This window comes from Leuresthes tenuis, unplaced genomic scaffold (genome assembly GCF_036924035.1).
Source record: "Leuresthes tenuis unplaced genomic scaffold, fLeuTen1.0.hap1 SCAF_23, whole genome shotgun sequence".
NCBI classification, from domain to species: Eukaryota; Metazoa; Chordata; class Actinopteri; order Atheriniformes; family Atherinopsidae; genus Leuresthes; species Leuresthes tenuis.
This window is the reverse complement of record NW_027325377.1, coordinates 6,091,691-6,114,445: the sequence shown is the minus strand read 5'-3', so window position 1 is coordinate 6,114,445 and position 22,755 is coordinate 6,091,691. Positions and strand designations below refer to the sequence as shown.

The 22,755-nt window shown below is 45.0% G+C and overlaps 1 protein-coding gene across 2 annotated transcripts; it reads left to right on the top strand.

The window, feature by feature from the left end:
* Positions 1 to 22: 22 nt before the first annotated feature.
* On the top strand, positions 23 to 21,255 carry tm7sf3 (transmembrane 7 superfamily member 3). 2 transcript variants are annotated; one of them, XM_072377453.1, is made up of 13 exons: positions 23 to 34; positions 1,900 to 2,087; positions 6,018 to 6,172; positions 8,815 to 8,965; positions 9,241 to 9,361; positions 9,688 to 9,859; positions 9,965 to 10,142; positions 10,224 to 10,310; positions 10,563 to 10,643; positions 10,774 to 10,926; positions 11,026 to 11,126; positions 19,924 to 20,086; positions 20,164 to 21,255. In XM_072377453.1, exons 2-13 carry the CDS (start codon positions 2,000 to 2,002, stop codon positions 20,415 to 20,417), a joined length of 1,704 nt encoding a protein of 567 aa, XP_072233554.1. In that variant the 5' UTR covers positions 23 to 34; positions 1,900 to 1,999; the 3' UTR covers positions 20,418 to 21,255. The 2 variants fall into 2 exon arrangements, with proteins under 2 accessions (XP_072233554.1, XP_072233553.1); XM_072377452.1 differs by lacking the exon at positions 23 to 34 and having other exon boundaries at positions 1,821 to 2,087.
* Positions 21,256 to 22,755: the final 1,500 nt, after the last annotated feature.

The window sequence follows — 22,755 nt, the reverse complement described above, 5'->3', positions numbered from 1 at the left end:
TTGCTAGCAAAGAGCTAGCAACTATACAGTCCGTGTTTCAGATGGATATCTAGTTAAAATAACTTTTGGATTCAGGTAATTGTCACCTGTATAATGTTATCGATCTCTCACATCATTATGGAGACATTTTGGTGCAAGCTTCTGTTCATTGAGGTGTGCAGCATTTGTTTATGTGTAATTCAATCAGGTAGAGGTCTGGACTTTGACAACTTTGGACTATCACAACACATTATTTTCTTTTTCAGACATTCTGTTGTAGATTTGCTGTTGTGTTTGGGATCATTGTCCTGTTGGTGACCCAGTTTCAGTCAAGCTTTAGCTTTGGTATACAAGTTCATGGTGGACTCAATGACTGCAAGGTGCCCAGGTCCTGTGGCTGCAGAACAAGCCCAGATCATCAGCCCTCCACCACCGTGCTTGACAGTTGGTATGAGGTGTTTGTGCTGATATGCTGTGTTTGGTTTCCTCCAAACGTGCTGCTGTGCATTATGACCAAACATCTCCACTTTGGTCTGGTCTGTCCAAAGGACATTGTTCCAGAAGTCTTGTGGTTTGTTCAGATGCAGCTTTATAAATCTAAGCTGTGTTGGCATGTTCTTTTTAAAGAGAGGCGGCTTTCTCCTCCTACCCAACCAAACAAGCTGTACCTGTTAAGTCTAATTCTAATTGTACTTGTGACTTTTAACGTTTATATGCTAGGAGTGTCATATAACTCAAAGGCTGGAGTTTGTTGATGCAGCTGGCCAGGGCTTGAGTCCTGGTCCGAGGTGCTTTGCTGCATGTTTTTCTCCACCTCCTCCCCCTCTCCTGTCTACTTACTGTCACATAAAGGTCACCCAAATAAACTTGGGGGGGACATTTAACATGCTAACTGAGGCCTGTAGAGTCTAAGATGGAGCTCTTGATTTAAAAAAAAAAAAGTACTTTCTCTGATAATTGTACAGTCTGATCTTGGGATGTCCACTTCTGGGTAGGTTGACAAGTGTTTTGAATGTTTTCTCACTGTGTAGCGATGGACACTAAATACTTTGGAAATGGCCTTTTAACCCTTCCGAGATTGATGTTCAGCAACGATTGCTCTAAGATCAATGTGTGTTAAGACACCTGAATGCTCAAGACCAGCAAAACTGACAAAAAGGAACCATTCCATTCACCTAATTTTAAGACCCGGTATGGAAATAATTTTCCAATTACATGTCAATATATATGACCATCAGATCGAAAGAAGATGTATTTCAAAGTATCTCCTCAATTACTGACCAATTTTGATCATTTTCACAAGAGTGTAATTTATGATTGTTTTTATTGCTTTAAAAACATTGAGAAACGCTGCTTGCAGACTCCATATTAACAAGTTCACAACACTTAAAATAAATTCCAGACTGTAAATGACTAAGGATAAATTAATGGAAAGTCAGCACACCCTGATATTTGAGAATCTGGGGTGGTATAAAGTCATTCTTCATGCCGATTGTCTTTAACAATTATAGAAATAGTTTCCAGGTAACCGCCTAGTGTCTTAATGTATCCTCTTGACATGTATATACTCGCTTTGTAGTTTATAAGAAAATATCTTAACAAGACAGACGCCAAGTATACGTGTTAAAAAGCATTCTTCCCGCATTATGGCTTTCATTTCGGCAACTGAAGAATGTCTCTGTTAGTGTAACATCAAATGACGACCAACTAGTCATGACAAGAACCCAGAACAAATACTTAATCGAAGTAAGACTCTTCTGTAAAGTATTCTTAATCGTGATTGATACTTGGTTGAGGGAGGGGTTAAAATCTCGCGGGACTTGGAGCGAGCTTTTGAAGGAACCGTCGCTGAGCCGTGAGTGGCAGGGGGAGAGAAGCAGGGCATAGGTTTGTCAGACAAACCCAGTAACTGCAGTCCAGCATGTCGCAATTGTGGTTGCTGGGGCAAAGACACAAGAGACTGCGAGGTTTCCAATGATTTTGAATTACTGGCAAATTCAAGAGTTCTTTTATGGGATAAATGGAGCAGAGGAAAATGTCTCGCTGGATTTGTTGCCCGTTGCTGCTGTTTCTTTCCCTGATGTGCCAAGTTCAAGCTCAAGTGGAAAGTGAGTATCGTGGCGAGAGCTAGCTAGTAGATGTAATTAGACTTTTTTTTACTTTTCGTTATATGTTAATTACCCCCCTGAAACTGTAAAATGAATATCTGCAGTGCTGTTTATTAGTTAAAGGCTGAACAAGGAAGTCAGTGGTAGGTTTGTGATTTCTCGAGCTCACATTTACATTTGTGTAGCTGTGGCTAGCTGACAAAAAAATGTTAGTTTCTCACTAAAGGAGCCCAAATGTTTATTCAGCCCAGTGTGAATATATTTCAAACCACAGAAAACTTTATAAATTGAGTTTACCTGTATTTAAAATTGTGAAGAGAATGTCTCTTTTACTCTCTGTTGTGGGCACCAACAAAAAAAGCATTAAATTGATTAGATATAAGTTTAAAACCAATGTTAGCCTAAGTGTAGTGCAGTATTAGTCTTGTGTTTGTACATGAACTGAAGCTGTAAAAGTACAACGCTGGTTTTGGCTCATTAAAGCTCATATGTTATGTTAAAGTTTGTCGAATAGAGTAGAGTTTAGATTCAACGCAGATTAAGTGTGTGTGTGTGTTGTGGAAAAACTGCAACGGTGAGATGTTTAATCTGCCTGGTAAATCAGAACTGTCCCAACAGAAAGCAAACAGAAAGCAAGGTAAAATCACATGCATCCTTTTATTCGCTCCTTTTCTTGAAGTCTTCTTACAGTTTTTTTTAATAATTTATAAGATGAGTTAGCATTTACACGTGCAAAATGTCAGATTGCAGCTGTAAAGCACGAGTTGGCAATGATGCCTGCCATTATAGCCCAGTCGGATCACTTTGTAAGTAGTTTTCTGTAGTACATAGAAAATTCAATTTAGTTTGATTATTTCAGCAGGAACTCATGTGGAATGGGATTTTTACCTGTGCCTCATGATTGCCTGTTTATTTCCTTAGTAGAATAAAAGCTTGAGGCCGCAGGTCAGTCCTGAGGTGGAGTCTGACCCTTAGACAGTCTAAGTAAGGCAACACGTGCAGACTGCAACACATTCACCAAGCATTAACGCCCATATTCTTCCTCTCTGTGCGAGAAACAGACACAAAGGCTCAAATGCAACAAGTCTCCAGCGTCTGAACCTGTCGGATGTTGCCTTTTTTTTTTTTTTTTTTTTTTTTACAATATTCTGAATAGGATTTAAATTTGCACCATCATGGTCCAACATTGAAAGCATCTATACAGGTGAGACCTGCGATGTGTGCCAGACGATGAGGAGTAGCCACTGTGAGACATTTTGGAACAGAAATGTGATGTTTTACACATGCTCTTCGGATCTAACTGCTGTATCATTGCTGCCGCATGATCACTTGAAGTGGTCTTGGTAAAGGCTCAGGGCTTTTCCTCACATTCCTCTCAGAAAGGCAGGAGATTTAAGAACTCTGCAGTTAACCGATTATTACTGAGTTTCGCCAGGGGAAAATAACTTAAGAGGAAAAACTTGGCAGTGATGTAAGCAGATGATCAGAAAAATATAATGTGCATTAAGATAATCAAGGGGTGTTCCATCAAAAATCGATTGAAAACCAGTGATGATTTTGAATGTTGCGGGTTTTTACGAGATTTTAAGTGGTGTTTTGTTTTTGTTTTCACTCTAATAAAGCCAACCTGTGCAGTTCATTATTATTATTCATTATTGCTGCACTTTAACCAATTTAACAAAGGATGGCAGCCCATTTGAATATTTCAGTATAAGATATCCATCTTTTATGGAAGAGCACACATCAAAGTGTAGTAGCAGATTTTTAACCCTTACACCTGACTCTTTCAGCTGAAGTAACGCACACTGCTGGGCATTTATTGGTGTTCAGTACTAAAGTCTTGAGTTTAGACCTACCTTGTCCTTCTAAACCCAGGAGCTGTAGCTCTTTGCAGTTCAGTACAGGTGTCTGAGCCATAATTTCATGTCGTCATCACAGGACCTCTGATTCCTTCAGATATCTCAAAAGTTCCATTCCACATCTTCACCGGTAAAATGATACCACTCTATGTTGCCTCCTTGAGTACAAGGAGCACATTTATCCTGACGCGCAGCATTTTGATAGTTTCGTCAACAAAATGTACATCAGGGCAGCCGTCCAGTGCGAGTTTAACCTCTTTTTCATGTCTTTCATCAGCCATCTGTTGGTTCCGCGCAGGTAACCGAACCAGTAGTGGAAACAACACTGTCATTCAAGCCTCGCATCTGAGGTCCGAAAGGCAGTCGTGAAACTTATAGATGACGTCTTTTAAAGGTTTTTAGCACCACTAACTGTTAGACTCTAATTCGTATAGTTGGGGTAAAGGACACTGTGGCTCACAACGCTCCAACAGGCTGCAAAATCAGCTATTTTCCACAACAGATTTTGGTTGACCATCCAGTTTGATGAAATTAAGATGCTTCTCTGTGAGCCCTTCAGCCTTTGTCGTGTGTGCTTAACCCTGCAGTTTAATTTCCACCTGTCAACTTCCTGTAGTTGCTCATTGGGAATGTTAGCAACATCCCCGGTACTGATTCGAGTCGTCTTGGTAACGGGGATGTTGTTTTTGTTTTGGCATCTTATCATGCTATTCAAGATTTGTAAATTGTTTTGTACCAAAACAGTCAGATGCAGTTGTGGTCAGGGTGAAATCTAACATTCCATAGTCCATCGATCACTCCTTCAATTCCATCCAGTTTGTATGCCCTGCTAATGACAAATATCACCGCAGTATGATGCTGCCACCACCATGCTTCACTGTGGGGATGGTGTTTTTGGGGTGTTGGATTAGTACATGATGTGACTAAAAAGTTGTCTTTTACTTTCATCTGACCGGAGTGCCTCCGTCCACATGTCTCCACTGGTTTTTGATGAACTCCAAACAGGAGGATTCTTTGTTTGGTTCTTGAAGCGAGAGCCATTTTTCCACAATTACCAGATTAAATCTTAGACTCCACAAATATGGACTTAACTAATTGGGACACTAAAGGTCACTGTTACTTATTCGGGCTTTAAAACAAAGGAGGTTAATATTTATGCGCTCACTAGAGTGAGGGGGGGTATTTAAAAATGAATTAAATGACCCAGCGGGTGGAATTGGAACTGGGCCTGGGGAACAGACATATCTACATTGATATTTCTATTTTTTTCTCGCTTTCCTCCAGCTAAATATAGCAGAACAAGCTACCCTCCCTTCCCTTAATAAGGAGTACAATCTCCCATAAATCAACAAAATCAATAATACTATTACACATAAATATATGAATATACAGACTGCACATGCAGACGCATATACGAGAATTCTGAGGATCAGTATTTAATCTGCATGTCATCAAATTAAGCAGCTAAAATAACTAGTTGCACAATAAACACACCACATATGCAGTGTTATGTAGGCTTCTGAGCATAAGCAGCGTTAACAATGGAAGTGGTGGGTTAGTGAAACCACAGGGTTCCTCATCTGATATGTAAAAGATTGAGACATCGATGTGGGAGTGAAGACGAGCAAAGCATTCAGGTCAACATGTTAAAACGTTGTGAGCTTAGAAACTGCTAATGGGTTTCAGGAATGGCTTTAAGGTTACCTCGATAGTCTAAAGCTTAAAAGTGTAAGAACTGCATCAAGTCACTTTATTTCCAGTGTAACAGTTGTCTCCTGCACACACGTAACGTTGCAGATCCGAATATATCCTTGTCTTTTTCCTCTTTGTGGTGGGATTTTGGCCCACTACACCAAATATGGCCGCCGCTGCATTTGGTTGGAAGTCGAGTGCTTCTCACAACTGTAGGGCAGTATTTTATGAAAGCAGGCCATGTCCAGAACATGTGGGTTAGATTAGCAGCTCGGGATGTGTGGTGACTCCTCAGCTGAGTCGTTTACGATCTGTTTACCAGCACAGTCATGTGACACGTGGACACAAATCCGTTTTGTTTTGTCTGTTTGTGTCTCAGACCGGGTGATTTTCCTTCCGGGGACGTTCCAGAACGTGAACGTCTCGCAGAATGAGACGGTGCAGGCCGTGGTGTCCAGGATCCCTCCGGAGGTCGCCTTCATCACTCTGCAGTTCCACACGCAGCACCACAACGCCACGCTCTCCTACACGAGGGTGAGAAAGTCTGCGAATACGATGGGCTTCTCATGCACTGTAATGAGATGCAGCCAGAGGAGTAAGAGTCTCACAGAGCCACTGCCTATTGGCTGCAGTGGAATAGATCTTAAAAATCAGATCTTAAATCAGCACACCAGAAAATGTGATTCAAAGCCAGAAGCTGCCTTCATGATTCTGCTCGCTGTATTCCAGACAAATTATTGCTTTTATGCATGCAGCATCGAATTAAGTAAACAGCTTAATCTAATGAATGCAAGGAAGATGGAGGTCATGCAGCACTAGCTTAGTGTCAAAGGAGCGACTGAGCGTTTCTGCTCGGATGACTCGTATGTGGTCTTATCTGTCCAGTGATTCCCTGAAAGGGTTCAAAATAGCTCTTTCAGGAAAAAACGAAACCACAGATTCCCTTAAGGGGAACTGGATGAAAGCTTGGTGAGGGTAAGAGTTAAAGATGCCAGCTTTCAGTTAAATCAGCTAAACGAATCCATTTGACCACGCCCTCAGCCGAATGATGTTTTTTAATGTCGCGGTCAGGAGACGCAGTAGAAATGTGAAAATTACAGGCATGTTTCACAGTGGGAGCAGGCAGTTAGTTCTGCCACCGCTTAATGAATGAGGCTTTGTGAGCGGAGCCGTCTGACCCCCTGAGAGAAGTCGCAGTCAGCTGATGTACAGTCCACAGGTCATGAGTGGCAGACGGGGCAGAAAAATGTCTGGCGTCGGCCCCAGAGGTCTCAGCTGAGCGGCTCGCTTTGGGTCGGGCCCGATTTAGTTCATCTCCATTTGTTTTATTATTTTTCCCCAGTGATGGAAGCGGAATAAAAGCAAACTTGTTTCTTTTTTAAGTAGAAGTAGTGTGTTTTTGAACAAAAAGAAAATGGCTGCTGACGCCAGTGAGCGTGAGAAGCTTACAGGGAGCAGGTTTTTAGCACAGCAAATGAAGAAAAGTGATGAGCAAACCACAACAGTTTTCTTCACGTTATCTTTCACCACTTTCCTGTGTTCTCTATGTTTTTGTACTGTGACTAAACCGCTACATCCTTTTTTAAATTTTTTTATGTTTATTGTTGCTTGTCCTGGTTATTGGTGCCCATGTTGCACTTGTCTTGACAGGAGTTTGAAGTGGCTCTGCCTCTGTGCCATGGCAGATGCAGTCAGAGGAAACACTTGTGCACCGTCCTCCTGAACACGGCCAGTTTCACACACTGTGGTTATTATACAGGCAGTCGCACTGAGCGTGGTGCTGTGTGGGCGTGGGGCTCTCGCAGCTCCTCCCTCCGGGCCGGCGGTGCAGGGCTCCTCTGAACAGACATGTTTCACACACTGTTACTGTTTTTGTTTTCCTCGTTTAAACTGTGAAAGCAAACTGAGTTTGTTCTTTTTACTGCAGATACTGTTCTGTGTAAAGCTGTTAAGGTCCCCCTCATTTCCTCATGCACTTCCAGGAAATAAGTGCAGTGATTTATTGAAACATTGTAAAAACAGTATATAACAGAAAAACAGAGTTTGTACAGTTCTAAGAAGCTCTTCTTCAACACAGCCTGAACCCTCTGAGACAAGCTTTCTGTCATTTCTGTAAGGAGTCTTCAGGAATAGTTCTCCAGGCTTCTTGAAGGACATCCCAAAGCTCTTCTTTGGATGTGGGCTGCCTTTTGTTCCGTTCTCTGTCAGATGATCCCACACTGCTTCAATAATGTTGAGGTCCGGGCTCTGGGGAGGATTCATCCCTCCATAAGACCTGTTGCCACTGATTTTCAGTCCACTTCTTGTGTCATTTGGCATAGCTCAGCCTTTTCTCCCTGTTTCCCTTCCTTAAGAATGGCTTCTTGACAGCCACCCTTCCATGGAGACCATTTCTGATGAGGCTTGGGCCAACAGTAGATGGATCAGCTGAAGGTCCAGATGCATCTCTCAGGTCCTGTGTCAGGTCTTTGCTGTACAGTACAGCAGTCAGAATGTTCTCTATTTGTAAATTCAAACATTTTGGGCCATGGGCGAGCTTAAGATAAAATTTCTCCTCAGAACTACATGATTTATTTTATTTTCACCTTCTAAAAGCATCGAGTAGCTTTTAGCTTTAGCTTTAGCTCGCCTGTTGGGGAAACCATGTGATTCCTCAAACTGAGAGCACTCTGACCGCTGCCTGCTGCAGGTGAGACACTGACTACCCACGCTTTCTTAAGGGTTGAAAAATACTATTGTCTATTAACGACCTTTAAAGAAATATTCCTCAAGACCACTTTAAAATATAACAGAGTTTAGTTACTAAAAAAGTGAGGGGTGGACTCCACACTTGTATTTAGGGTCATTGTTGCCTGTTGCATTTTGTAGAAATGTGTTAAATTACTCCAACATTTAAACCCTTACCTCCCCGTCTGTGGGGCTCTCAGCCCAGAGGGAAAAAATGGCCACAAACATTAACTTTAGAGGTTTAGTAATTGCTTGAAGCAGCTGGATATTCAAGTTTGTGGCAAATATCAGTCAAGAAGGGGAAAATTTGTAGGGATGACGACGACAAAAAGACAAAGAGAGCGGTTTGTAGATAGATGTGTGATGAAGGAGCAGAAACACTGGGCCCCAAACTCTAGAGTTTTAGCACAGTAAAGTTACAACTTTTGATCTCCCTCTGTGTGGCGCAGATGCCAGGCTTGGGTATGTCTCTGACGGCGGTGGACTCGGCGCTCCTGACGGTTCTCCAGCCGGACCAGACGTCGCTCTCCTTGTTCCTGTCTTCCCCTGATGGCGAAACTGTGGCGGGCACCGGCGTCATCCTCTCCTACTCCAGCACTGGTAAGTCGTGACAAAACATGCCTTCAAGCCTCCGCTCTAACTCGTTTGAGGAAGTTGCGCCCTATCAGTGACACAAGAAGCCTCGCCACAAACTGAGAAGGAAGTGTCAGTTGATTTAGATTTTTATTACTCGACTCGTGCAGCTCATGAACGAGCTGCTGCACTGATTGTGTTTGACTGTTCCTGTGTCTTTCTCGTGTGTTGAAATGCTCTTTTGTCATCTGCTGGCCAAAAACACTCCCTCTACAGCTTCTAATAATGACTTTATGTCTTAGATCCGGTCCCCGGAGCCTGTAACACGGAGTTCAACCTGGAATTGGACCCAAACATCTACATCCATTACAACATCTACGAGACCACCATCAGTTTCGCACCGGCAAATTTAGGACGCGCGAGGTAAGCCATTACACCGGCTGGCACTTCCTGTGTGGCTGTTTCAGTTGCAGGTGCCAAAATAGATGGCATCTGCTGAGCCTTTGTTCTCAAACGGTCTGAGACTGCAGATCTGTACCACAAAGACATCCTGAAGCAGCCATGGTTAGAATTAGATTAGAACATGATGTTTGACTGACTCATTTGGGAACTTCATCAGTCAGAAGTGAGCAATAAGTTAAATTCTGTTGGTGAAAAGGTCGGCGCCAAGCGGCCGCTCTGCCCCAGCGTGCAAGCTGTTCGTACCTGTTTGCATCTGACATGTTCCTGTTGTCCGTCCTCTCTGTCAGAGGTCAGACTGCTCCACCCTGCGATGAATCGACAGGAAGCGGCACCCGCTGGCGGCTGCAGTACGACGTCTACCAGTACTTCCTGCCTGAGAACGACCTATCGGAGCGCAGCCTGTTCAGTGGAATTCAGGCGGTGGCCGACATCCGTGGCCTGATGACGAGCGGCAGACAGGTAAACCGCATCAACACGTCACACTTTCTGTTGGAACGCTCACAATGAGCTGTTTAATGTCCCATCTGACCTCGAGCAACGTTTGCTCACCGCGTCTTTCTGCAGGTCATGACCCTGCTTTCCACAGATAAAAGCATGGCGGCGTTCAACTCCATCCCCGGTCAGGGCATCATCTTCTCAGTCGTGGTCAGAGACCCGTTGTTGAACACGTCGGCGTCCTATGTGCCCGTTCACACCTACGCGTGCAGCTTCGTGTCCACTCTGGACGGCTGTCAGACACTCGGTGAGCTCTTCAAACACCTTACGGCTCCCAAGTTTAAGAAAAACAACAAAGAAAGAGCTTTTCTATGGTTGTTTATTACAGGAAAGATCTCAACAAAAGTCTTTTTCACCATCACTGGCTTGGCAGGCCTGTTTGTCTGCTTCTTCGGCCATCGATTCTTCAAATGTGGTGAGTAGTTTCACCCTGCTAATGTGGTGTTTTTTTTTTTTTGTTTTAATTCACCAGGAAGTAAAGTTTTAGGCACTTTGGAATATTAACTTCTTATTTATTTATCAGAAAGCGCCCATGTTGCCTCACATGGTCGCCCTCGTGTGCCAGGCAGAAATGTTTGTCCTAAACTGAACCCAGTGATTGCTTCTGGTTTAAATCTCACACTCACGAGGAGTTTCTTTTCTCGTTCCATCTCCTCCCATCACACAGAGCTCTTCTGCATGGGATTCAGCTTTGCAGCGTTTTTCTTCTTTGTACTCATCACACGGACCACAGAGCTGGACTATGACAGTAAGATTTTAGTCTGTTCACACAGCCAAAGCCACAGGAAGTCTGTCTGTCTGTCCGCCTCCTCATCAGTGAGTAAAAGTAACATCTCAGCCATCATCGGTGATGTTTGTGTGTGCGGCTCTCTGTGCAGTCCGGCTGGCCCTGTCAGCAGTGGTGGGTGTGGTGGGCGGGGTCCTCCTGGTGATGAGCTGGTGGCGTTTTGGTTCCGTCATGGCCTGCATCGTCGTTGTCGGCCTCATGCTCGGTTTCCTGATGGCCTCCACAGTGCTATTCACTCCGCTCGGTGAGGAAGAGGAAAGCAGGATTTCTGCTCAAGTTGACACTGCCATGAAACATTTAAAGCTACAACACCGCCTGTTTTTGTGTGTTTTGGCTTCCTCAGGTGACCTGGAGGTGTTCAGGAGCTCAGACGTGGTCTTCTGGGTGACGTTCTGCAGCATTATGATCACTGTCCCGCTGTTTTTTGTGCGGTGGCCCAGAGAGGTAACAGAAATAACACCTCAGCCCACAACAGGATGCGCGCGCACGTGCGCGTGGTTGACGCTCTTTATTGTGGCACCATCTGGTGGTTAACAATGATTTCAATGTCACATAAATAATTACACAAAAAAAGAATTAACTTGGTTCAGAAGAGGCAGACAAGTGCTTAAAGGAAGAGTTGAACATTGTGGAGGTAATGGACTAAAATAACTGCAGCACGGATAAAACTGATGCAGTTGTTCCGACTGCACCATTAACTACACATGAACAGAAATGGGTCATCAACGACGTTCATAGCATTTATAAGAGCAAACAAACGGAAAAGGAAAAACTACCATGGCTTCATTTGTTTGTCATAAACTCTACAAAACCACATCCAAAAAGGTTGGCATGCTGTGCAAAATGGAAGTAGAAACATAATGTAGTTATGGGGATATGAACAAATCTTTAGTTAACAGCAGAACATAGAAAATGTTAAAAATGAGACATTGCTCTGGACACATTGTGTCTTTCTTTACTGAGAAGGAAGAAAATCCAGATTTCTCTGCAGTGCAGCTAGAATGATGCTGCCGCTAATGCCGGCACTTTTTATGGTCTGTTATGATGCATAATCAGGACAGTTGTTTGAATGTGGGAGCAGCTGATTGAGCTTTCCAAAGTCCAAGTAATCCAGATGAGTTGAGGAGGAGACGTCATGGGTGCAGAGCAGGAATATAATTAACAGAAAGGGAAGTTTAAACCATTTCATGGAGCCCTGATGAGGAAGCTGCAGGAATATCAGGAAGGCATTTTCTTTTTCATCAACACCTGGCTAACACCTTTCTACCCGTCTTTACGACCACACGGGCAGACGGAGACTGCAGACAGGGTGGTAACGGTGAAGGAGGAGGATTACGGAGCCTGTTAACAATCATCCTGAACATGTCACTGACAAGGAACGCCTCTGCAGCCCAGCTGCTGAGCTGTTTCTGTCCATGTTGTCTACCGAGAGTTTACCTCTTACCTGCCAAAGCTATGTGTGACATCATCGGCTCAAAGCCAACACCGAATCGTTCATGACCATCTCTGAACATTTTTCTGCTGCACTAAAACATTCTAAATATTTGTCAGCTGATTTGTATTTGATTTATTTTGCTACCCAACTAAAAAAAAATAGTATATATTTGATAATAATCTTTACTGCAGCGATATAATTTCCCTTCATGGATGAATAAATAAATGGATTCTCTGAATCTTTTGATGCTATCAAGTACTGTAGATGGAATATTCAAAGTCTCAGTTTGTCAACAGGCAGAGACTCTGCCACTCTAAGGTGCTCTTTTTCTACCCAGTCATCAATAAACTTAAATACCGCGGCTGAAACACGCTCCTGGAGCTCACTTTCCCAGCAGTTTGTCATCAATAAACTTAAATACCGCGGCTGAAACACGCTCCTGGAGCTCACTTTCCCAGCAGTTTGTCATCAATAAACTTAAATACCGCGGCTGAAACACGCTCCTGGAGCTCACTTTCCCAGCAGTTTGTCATCAATAAACTTAAATACCGCGGCTGAAACACGCTCCTGGAGCTCACTTTCCCAGCAGTTTGTCACCAATAAACTTAAATACCGCGGCTGAAACACGCTCCTGGAGCTCACTTTCCCAGCAGTTTGTCATCAATAAACTTAAATACCGCGGCTGAAACACGCTCCTGGAGCTTACTTTCCCAGCAGTTTGTCATCAATAAACTTAAATACCGCGGCTGAAACACGCTCCTGGAGCTCACTTTCCCAGCAGTTTGTCACCAATAAACTTAAATACCGCGGCTGAAACGCGCTCCTGGAGCTCACTTTCCCAGCAGTTTGTCACCAATAAACTTAAATACCGCGGCTGAAACGCGCTCCTGGAGCTCACTTTCCCAGCAGTTTGTCACCAATAAACTTAAATACCGCGGCTGAAACGCGCTCCTGGAGCTCACTTTCCCAGCAGTTTGTCACCAATAAACTTAAATACCGCGGCTGAAACACGCTCCTGGAGCTCACTTTCCCAGCAGTTTGTCATCAATAAACTTAAATACCGCGGCTGAAACACGCTCCTGGAGCTCACTTTCCCAGCAGTTTGTCACCAATAAACTTAAATACCGCGGCTGAAACACGCTCCTGGAGCTCACTTTCCCAGCAGTTTGTCATCAATAAACTTAAATACCGCGGCTGAAACACGCTCCTGGAGCTCACTTTCCCAGCAGTTTGTCATCAATAAACTTAAATACCGCGGCTGAAACACGCTCCTGGAGCTCACTTTCCCAGCAGTTTGTCATCAATAAACTTAAATACCGCGGCTGAAACACGCTCCTGGAGCTCACTTTCCCAGCAGTTTGTCATCAATAAACTTAAATACCGCGGCTGAAACACGCTCCTGGAGCTCACTTTCCCAGCAGTTTGTCATCAATAAACTTAAATACCGCGGCTGAAACACGCTCCTGGAGCTCACTTTCCCAGCAGTTTGTCACCAATAAACTTAAATACCGCGGCTGAAACACGCTCCTGGAGCTCACTTTCCCAGCAGTTTGTCATCAATAAACTTAAACACCGCGGCTGAAACACGCTCCTGGAGCTCACTTTCCCAGCAGTTTGTCATCAATAAACTTAAATACCGCGGCTGAAACACGCTCCTGGAGCTCACTTTCCCAGCAGTTTGTCACCAATAAACTTAAATACCGCGGCTGAAACACGCTCCTGGAGCTCACTTTCCCAGCAGTTTGTCATCAATAAACTTAAATACCGTGGCTGAAACACGCTCCTGGAGCTCACTTTCCCAGCAGTTTGTCATCAATAAACTTAAATACCGCGGCTGAAACACGCTCCTGGAGCTCACTTTCCCAGCAGTTTGTCATCAATAAACTTAAATACCGCGGCTGAAACACGCTCCTGGAGCTCACTTTCCCAGCAGTTTGTCATCAATAAACTTAAATACCGCGGCTGAAACACGCTCCTGGAGCTCACTTTCCCAGCAGTTTGTCACCAATAAACTTAAATACCGCGGCTGAAACACGCTCCTGGAGCTCACTTTCCCAGCAGTTTGTCATCAATAAACTTAAATACCGCGGCTGAAACACGCTCCTGGAGCTTACTTTCCCAGCAGTTTGTCATCAATAAACTTAAATACCGCGGCTGAAACACGCTCCTGGAGCTCACTTTCCCAGCAGTTTGTCACCAATAAACTTAAATACCGCGGCTGAAACGCGCTCCTGGAGCTCACTTTCCCAGCAGTTTGTCACCAATAAACTTAAATACCGCGGCTGAAACGCGCTCCTGGAGCTCACTTTCCCAGCAGTTTGTCACCAATAAACTTAAATACCGCGGCTGAAACGCGCTCCTGGAGCTCACTTTCCCAGCAGTTTGTCACCAATAAACTTAAATACCGCGGCTGAAACACGCTCCTGGAGCTCACTTTCCCAGCAGTTTGTCATCAATAAACTTAAATACCGCGGCTGAAACACGCTCCTGGAGCTCACTTTCCCAGCAGTTTGTCACCAATAAACTTAAATACCGCGGCTGAAACACGCTCCTGGAGCTCACTTTCCCAGCAGTTTGTCATCAATAAACTTAAATACCGCGGCTGAAACACGCTCCTGGAGCTCACTTTCCCAGCAGTTTGTCATCAATAAACTTAAATACCGCGGCTGAAACACGCTCCTGGAGCTCACTTTCCCAGCAGTTTGTCATCAATAAACTTAAATACCGCGGCTGAAACACGCTCCTGGAGCTCACTTTCCCAGCAGTTTGTCATCAATAAACTTAAATACCGCGGCTGAAACACGCTCCTGGAGCTCACTTTCCCAGCAGTTTGTCATCAATAAACTTAAATACCGCGGCTGAAACACGCTCCTGGAGCTCACTTTCCCAGCAGTTTGTCACCAATAAACTTAAATACCGCGGCTGAAACACGCTCCTGGAGCTCACTTTCCCAGCAGTTTGTCATCAATAAACTTAAACACCGCGGCTGAAACACGCTCCTGGAGCTCACTTTCCCAGCAGTTTGTCATCAATAAACTTAAATACCGCGGCTGAAACACGCTCCTGGAGCTCACTTTCCCAGCAGTTTGTCACCAATAAACTTAAATACCGCGGCTGAAACACGCTCCTGGAGCTCACTTTCCCAGCAGTTTGTCATCAATAAACTTAAATACCGTGGCTGAAACACGCTCCTGGAGCTCACTTTCCCAGCAGTTTGTCATCAATAAACTTAAATACCGCGGCTGAAACACGCTCCTGGAGCTCACTTTCCCAGCAGTTTGTCATCAATAAACTTAAATACCGCGGCTGAAACACGCTCCTGGAGCTCACTTTCCCAGCAGTTTGTCACCAATAAACTTAAATACCGCGGCTGAAACACGCTCCTGGAGCTCACTTTCCCAGCAGTTTGTCATCAATAAACTTAAATACCGCGGCTGAAACACGCTCCTGGAGCTCACTTTCCCAGCAGTTTGTCATCAATAAACTTAAATACCGCGGCTGAAACACGCTCCTGGAGCTCACTTTCCCAGCAGTTTGTCACCAATAAACTTAAATACCGCGGCTGAAACACGCTCCTGGAGCTCACTTTCCCAGCAGTTTGTCACCAATAAACTTAAATACCGCGGCTGAAACACGCTCCTGGAGCTCACTTTCCCAGCAGTTTGTCATCAATAAACTTAAATACCGCGGCTGAAACACGCTCCTGGAGCTCACTTTCCCAGCAGTTTGTCATCAATAAACTTAAATACCGCGGCTGAAACACGCTCCTGGAGCTCACTTTCCCAGCAGTTTGTCATCAATAAACTTAAATACCGTGGCTGAAACACGCTCCTGGAGCTCACTTTCCCAGCAGTTTGTCACCAATAAACTTAAATACCGCGGCTGAAACACGCTCCTGGAGCTCACTTTCCCAGCAGTTTGTCATCAATAAACTTAAATACCGCGGCTGAAACACGCTCCTGGAGCTCACTTTCCCAGCAGTTTGTCATCAATAAACTTAAATACCGCGGCTGAAACACGCTCCTGGAGCTCACTTTCCCAGCAGTTTGTCATCAATAAACTTAAATACCGCGGCTGAAACACGCTCCTGGAGCTCACTTTCCCAGCAGTTTGTCATCAATAAACTTAAATACCGCGGCTGAAACACGCTCCTGGAGCTCACTTTCCCAGCAGTTTGTCACCAATAAACTTAAATACCGCGGCTGAAACACGCTCCTGGAGCTCACTTTCCCAGCAGTTTGTCATCAATAAACTTAAATACCGCGGCTGAAACACGCTCCTGGAGCTCACTTTCCCAGCAGTTTGTCATCAATAAACTTAAATACCGCGGCTGAAACACGCTCCTGGAGCTCACTTTCCCAGCAGTTTGTCATCAATAAACTTAAATACCGCGGCTGAAACACGCTCCTGGAGCTCACTTTCCCAGCAGTTTGTCATCAATAAACTTAAATACCGCGGCTGAAACGCGCTCCTGGAGCTCACTTTCCCAGCAGTTTGTCACCAATAAACTTAAATACCGCGGCTGAAACGCGCTCCTGGAGCTCACTTTCCCAGTAGTTTGTCACCAATAAACTTAAATACCGCGGCTGAAACGCGCTCCTGGAGCTCACTTTCCCAGCAGTTTGTCACCAATAAACTTAAATACCGCGGCTGAAACACGCTCCTGGAGCTCACTTTCCCAGCAGTTTGTCACCAATAAACTTAAATACCGCGGCTGAAACACGCTCCTGGAGCTCACTTTCCCAGCAGTTTGTCACCAATAAACTTAAATACCGCGGCTGAAACACGCTCCTGGAGCTCACTTTCCCAGCGGTTTGTCATCAATAAACTTAAATACCGCGGCTGAAACACGCTCCTGGAGCTCACTTTCCCAGCGGTTTGTCATCAATAAACTTAAATACCGCGGCTGAAACACGCTCCTGGAGCTCACTTTCCCAGCAGTTTGTCATCAATAAACTTAAATACCGCGGCTGAAACACGCTCCTGGAGCTCACTTTCCCAGCAGTTTGTCACCAATAAACTTAAATACCGCGGCTGAAACACGCTCCTGGAGCTCACTTTCCCAGCAGTTTGTCACCAATAAACTTAAATACCGCGGCTGAAACGCGCTCCTGGAGCTCACTTTCCCAGTAGTTTGTCACCAATAAACTTAAATACCGCGGCTGAAACGCGCTCCTGGAGCTCACTTTCCCAGCAGTTTGTCACCAATAAACTTAAATACCGCGGCTGAAACACGCTCCTGGAGCTCACTTTCCCAGCAGTTTGTCACCAATAAACTTAAATACCGCGGCTGAAACACGCTCCTGGAGCTCACTTTCCCAGCAGTTTGTCACCAATAAACTTAAATACCGCGGCTGAAACACGCTCCTGGAGCTCACTTTCCCAGCAGTTTGTCATCAATAAACTTAAATACCGCGGCTGAAACACGCTCCTGGAGCTCACTTTCCCAGCAGTTTGTCATCAATAAACTTAAATACCGCGGCTGAAACACGCTCCTGGAGCTCACTTTCCCAGCAGTTTGTCACCAATAAACTTAAATACCGCGGCAGAAACACGCTCCTGGAGCTCACTTTCCCAGCAGTTTGTCATCAATAAACTTAAATACCGCGGCTGAAACACGCTCCTGGAGCTCACTTTCCCAGCAGTTTGTCATCAATAAACTTAAATACCGCGGCTGAAACGCGCTCCTGGAGCTCACTTTCCCAGCAGTTTGTCATCAATAAACTTAAATACCGTGGCTGAAACGCGCTCCTGGAGCTCACTTTCCCAGCAGTTTGTCACCAATAAACTTAAATACCGCGGCTGAAACACGCTCCTGGAGCTCACTTTCCCAGCAGTTTGTCATCAATAAACTTAAATACCGCGGCTGAAACACGCTCCTGGAGCTCACTTTCCCAGCAGTTTGTCATCAATAAACTTAAATACCGCGGCTGAAACACGCTCCTGGAGCTCACTTTCCCAGCAGTTTGTCATCAATAAACTTAAATACCGCGGCTGAAACACGCTCCTGGAGCTCACTTTCCCAGCAGTTTGTCATCAATAAACTTAAATACCGCGGCTGAAACACGCTCCTGGAGCTCACTTTCCCAGCAGTTTGTCACCAATAAACTTAAATACCGCGGCTGAAACACGCTCCTGGAGCTCACTTTCCCAGCAGTTTGTCATCAATAAACTTAAATACCGCGGCTGAAACACGCTCCTGGAGCTCACTTTCCCAGCAGTTTGTCATCAATAAACTTAAATACCGCGGCTGAAACACGCTCCTGGAGCTCACTTTCCCAGCAGTTTGTCATCAATAAACTTAAATACCGCGGCTGAAACACGCTCCTGGAGCTCACTTTCCCAGCAGTTTGTCATCAATAAACTTAAATACCGCGGCTGAAACACGCTCCTGGAGCTCACTTTCCCAGCAGTTTGTCACCAATAAACTTAAATACCGCGGCTGAAACGCGCTCCTGGAGCTCACTTTCCCAGTAGTTTGTCACCAATAAACTTAAATACCGCGGCTGAAACACGCTCCTGGAGCTCACTTTCCCAGCAGTTTGTCACCAATAAACTTAAATACCGCGGCTGAAACACGCTCCTGGAGCTCACTTTCCCAGCAGTTTGTCACCAATAAACTTAAATACCGCGGCTGAAACACGCTCCTGGAGCTCACTTTCCCAGCGGTTTGTCATCAATAAACTTAAATACCGCGGCTGAAACACGCTCCTGGAGCTCACTTTCCCAGCGGTTTGTCATCAATAAACTTAAATACCGCGGCTGAAACACGCTCCTGGAGCTCACTTTCCCAGCAGTTTGTCATCAATAAACTTAAATACCGCGGCTGAAACACGCTCCTGGAGCTCACTTTCCCAGCAGTTTGTCACCAATAAACTTAAATACCGCGGCTGAAACACGCTCCTGGAGCTCACTTTCCCAGCAGTTTGTCACCAATAAACTTAAATACCGCGGCTGAAACGCGCTCCTGGAGCTCACTTTCCCAGTAGTTTGTCACCAATAAACTTAAATACCGCGGCTGAAACGCGCTCCTGGAGCTCACTTTCCCAGCAGTTTGTCACCAATAAACTTAAATACCGCGGCTGAAACACGCTCCTGGAGCTCACTTTCCCAGCAGTTTGTCACCAATAAACTTAAATACCGCGGCTGAAACACGCTCCTGGAGCTCACTTTCCCAGCAGTTTGTCACCAATAAACTTAAATACCGCGGCTGAAACACGCTCCTGGAGCTCACTTTCCCAGCAGTTTGTCATCAATAAACTTAAATACCGCGGCTGAAACACGCTCCTGGAGCTCACTTTCCCAGCAGTTTGTCATCAATAAACTTAAATACCGCGGCTGAAACACGCTCCTGGAGCTCACTTTCCCAACAGTTTGTCATCAATAAACTTAAATACCGCGGCTGAAACGCGCTCCTGGAGCTCACTTTCCCAGCAGTTTGTCATCAATAAACTTAAATACCGCGGCTGAAACACGCTCCTGGAGCTCACTTTCCCAGCAGTTTGTCATCAATAAACTTAAATACCGCGGCTGAAACACGCTCCTGGAGCTCACTTTCCCAGCAGTTTGTCACCAATAAACTTAAATACCGCGGCAGAAACACGCTCCTGGAGCTCACTTTCCCAGCAGTTTGTCATCAATAAACTTAAATACCGCGGCTGAAACACGCTCCTGGAGCTCACTTTCCCAGCAGTTTGTCGCCCCGGCCACAGCTTTATTGACACATTCTATTTGGAATACAACACTGATTTCTAAGGTTTGTGACTCACTTCATTTGTCGTCACTGTGATGCTTTGCGTGTTTCAGGGGAACATCATCACGTGTGGCGTCGTCGGTGCTTACGCCGTCATTCTGGCCATCAACGCCTACATTTACACCAGCCTGTCCTACATCACTCTGAACATCCTCAAACGCTTCCTCAACAACAACTTCAGTGCAGCGTTCACCGACGTGCCGTTCCAAACCATCGGTGAGTTCTCACCTTAACCCGAATATCAGCCGCCGTAATGCTGGCGGCTCATTCTAACACCGTCTCCCTCCACCCAGACTACGCCATGATCACAGTGTGGGTGGTGCTCGGCGTGGGTGGCATCATCCTGCAGCTCTCCCGCGAGCGTTCCAGGCCGTTCTTCCCCCCCAGCCCGTACCTCATGTGGCTACAAGAGCGCGAGCGCCGCAAGACCAACGTCCTGGACCCGAGCCACCACTTCCCCTCGCTGCCCGGCCGCATCATGGAGCGAGCGCGGCAGCTCACCAAGCGGAGGGAGCCGGTTGGAGAACAAACACCGTTGCTTCTGTAAAGCAACGCCCTCTGACTGGAGGCAGGTCACACACAGCTGGAGCTGCAGTCAGAAGGGGGAAGATGCCGGCGGTGGATCTGAGCAGAGGCGCTCAGGCTGCTTAACGGGACGCTTGAGACGGCGTGCCTCGGCTCAGCTGATGGAAGCGCATTAAAATGACCGGCTGACGACTAACACCACTTTTCTTAAACACTTGAATGACACTTTTAATGGCGGAAAAGAACTGTGGAAGTCTTTTCACTGACTTTTAACGGCTGCGTTGATTCTTTAAACAAAAGAACGGAGTGTTGCTTCTGCTTATTTTACTGTTTGCACTAAAAATCACAAACCACTACCTTTTTAAGGCCTTTTAGATTTGGAGGTTTGGATCCTTCCTGCCAACATTGTTTTTAAAATGTCGAAACCAACACTTTTGAGTCTATGTGATGATCTGACGTTTTGGACTGAAACCCTGATCAAAGTAAGACTTAACACAGCAGATTTGGCCTTTTTTCTACACCAGACATTTTAACCTCCTGCTGGTTTTTGCTTTTGGTCCAAACTGGGGTTCCACTCAGTGTTTTTGTACTTTGCACATTGAACATGAACATATTTAATTTCTCTTGGTCCGAAGGTGCTGATCATTCGTTGAAACTTGAGTCGGTGTTTCTCAGGGTTTCACACGCAGCTTTTAGACTACTGATGACTTCGATTTTAAGCCCACAACTGTCTGTGAGTTATTTTATTAAGATACAGCTGACTTATCTGGTCTTGAGAAATCGAAAACATTGACATGTTTGAAAAAATGAGGTCAGTTGTAATTGAATGTGTTTTGATATTTAATAAAATCCCTACAGATAAAAACCTGACTTCTGTTCTCATGACTTCTGTGAGTGTGTCTGTGTATGTCTACAGTGATGTAACAAAGAATGTGAGGCTTTACATAATGGTCTAAGAAATGGGGTAAATGCAATCTCAGGTGAATAACAATACGTGGCATATTACACTGTTATTACTGAAGAAAAACTAAGCCAAAGCAGGGTCAGTACGTGAAACAAAAAGCATTCAGGTGTGTGTTAACACGATGCCAAGGAGGAAAGACATTAGCAATGATCTTTGAGAAGCAACATGCCCATCAATCTGGGAAAAGTTATAAGGCCATTTCCAAACTATCTGGAGTCCATCATTCTACAGAGAGAAAGATTATTCACAAGTGGAAAACATTCAGGACAGCTGTCAGTCTTCCCAGGAGTGGACAGCCCAGCAAGTTCACCCCAAGGTGAAAAAGCCAAGAGCTACATCTCAGACTCTACAGGCCTCAGTTAGCATGTTAAAGGTTAAAGGTCATGACAGCACAGTTAGAAAAAGACTGAACAAGGATGGCTTGTTTGGAAGGGCTGCAGGAGAAAGCCTCTTCTCTCTAAAAAGAACACGGCAGCACAGCTTAGGTTTGCAAAGCTGCATCTGAACAAAGCACAAGACTTCTGGAACAATGTCCTTTGGACAGATAAAACCAAAGTGGAGATGTTTGGTCCTAATGCACAGCAGCACGTTTGGAGGAAACCAAACACAGCATATCAGCACAAACACCTCATACCAGCTGTCAAGCACGGTGGTGGAGGGCTGATGATCTGGGCTTGTTCTGCAGCCACAGGACCTGGGCACCTTGCAGTCATTGAGTCCACCATGAACTCCTCTGGATACCAAAGTATTCTAGAGTCAGATGTGAGGCCATCTGTGTGACATATGTCTAACGGAGCTTCAGAGGTCAGTCAACCCTTTACACTGGAGAACAAGTGCAAAACAAGTCTCTGACTGTGTTTGAGTAGCACAGACTTTAACCTCTCAGAACGTGTGGACAGACCGCAGATGTTTGTCATCCAGTGGAATTTGATCAGCCCAAATCCAGATGGGCTTGTAGAGTTCAACTGTTGGCAAAGGGGCTTAATCCTTTTGTAAATAAAAGATTTGATCTCTGAGCATTCTGCAAACATTTCTACAGTTTCGAATCAGGGAGAGAAAAAAAAAATTGGAACAGTATATCTGGTACGGCCGATTTGTCTGATCACAAGTCGCGTTTTTGCTGTGTGACGGTCCGTATCAGACGCCTCTGTCCAGAGAAGTCAACCACCTCTGGACAATTTTAACAGAAGGTGATTTAATTTCTTTTTCTTTTCATTCTTATTGATGAATAACTGTTGATGGAGTGCCATCTCAGGGATCAAAGGTCACGGGTGTCCAGTGGAGACTTGCTCCCTTGTCCTTTATGCACTGATGGTATTCCACTATTAATTCTTATTAAACTCATGCTATTGTTATGGATACAAAATAAGACATAAATTAGCTGACAAACATATAA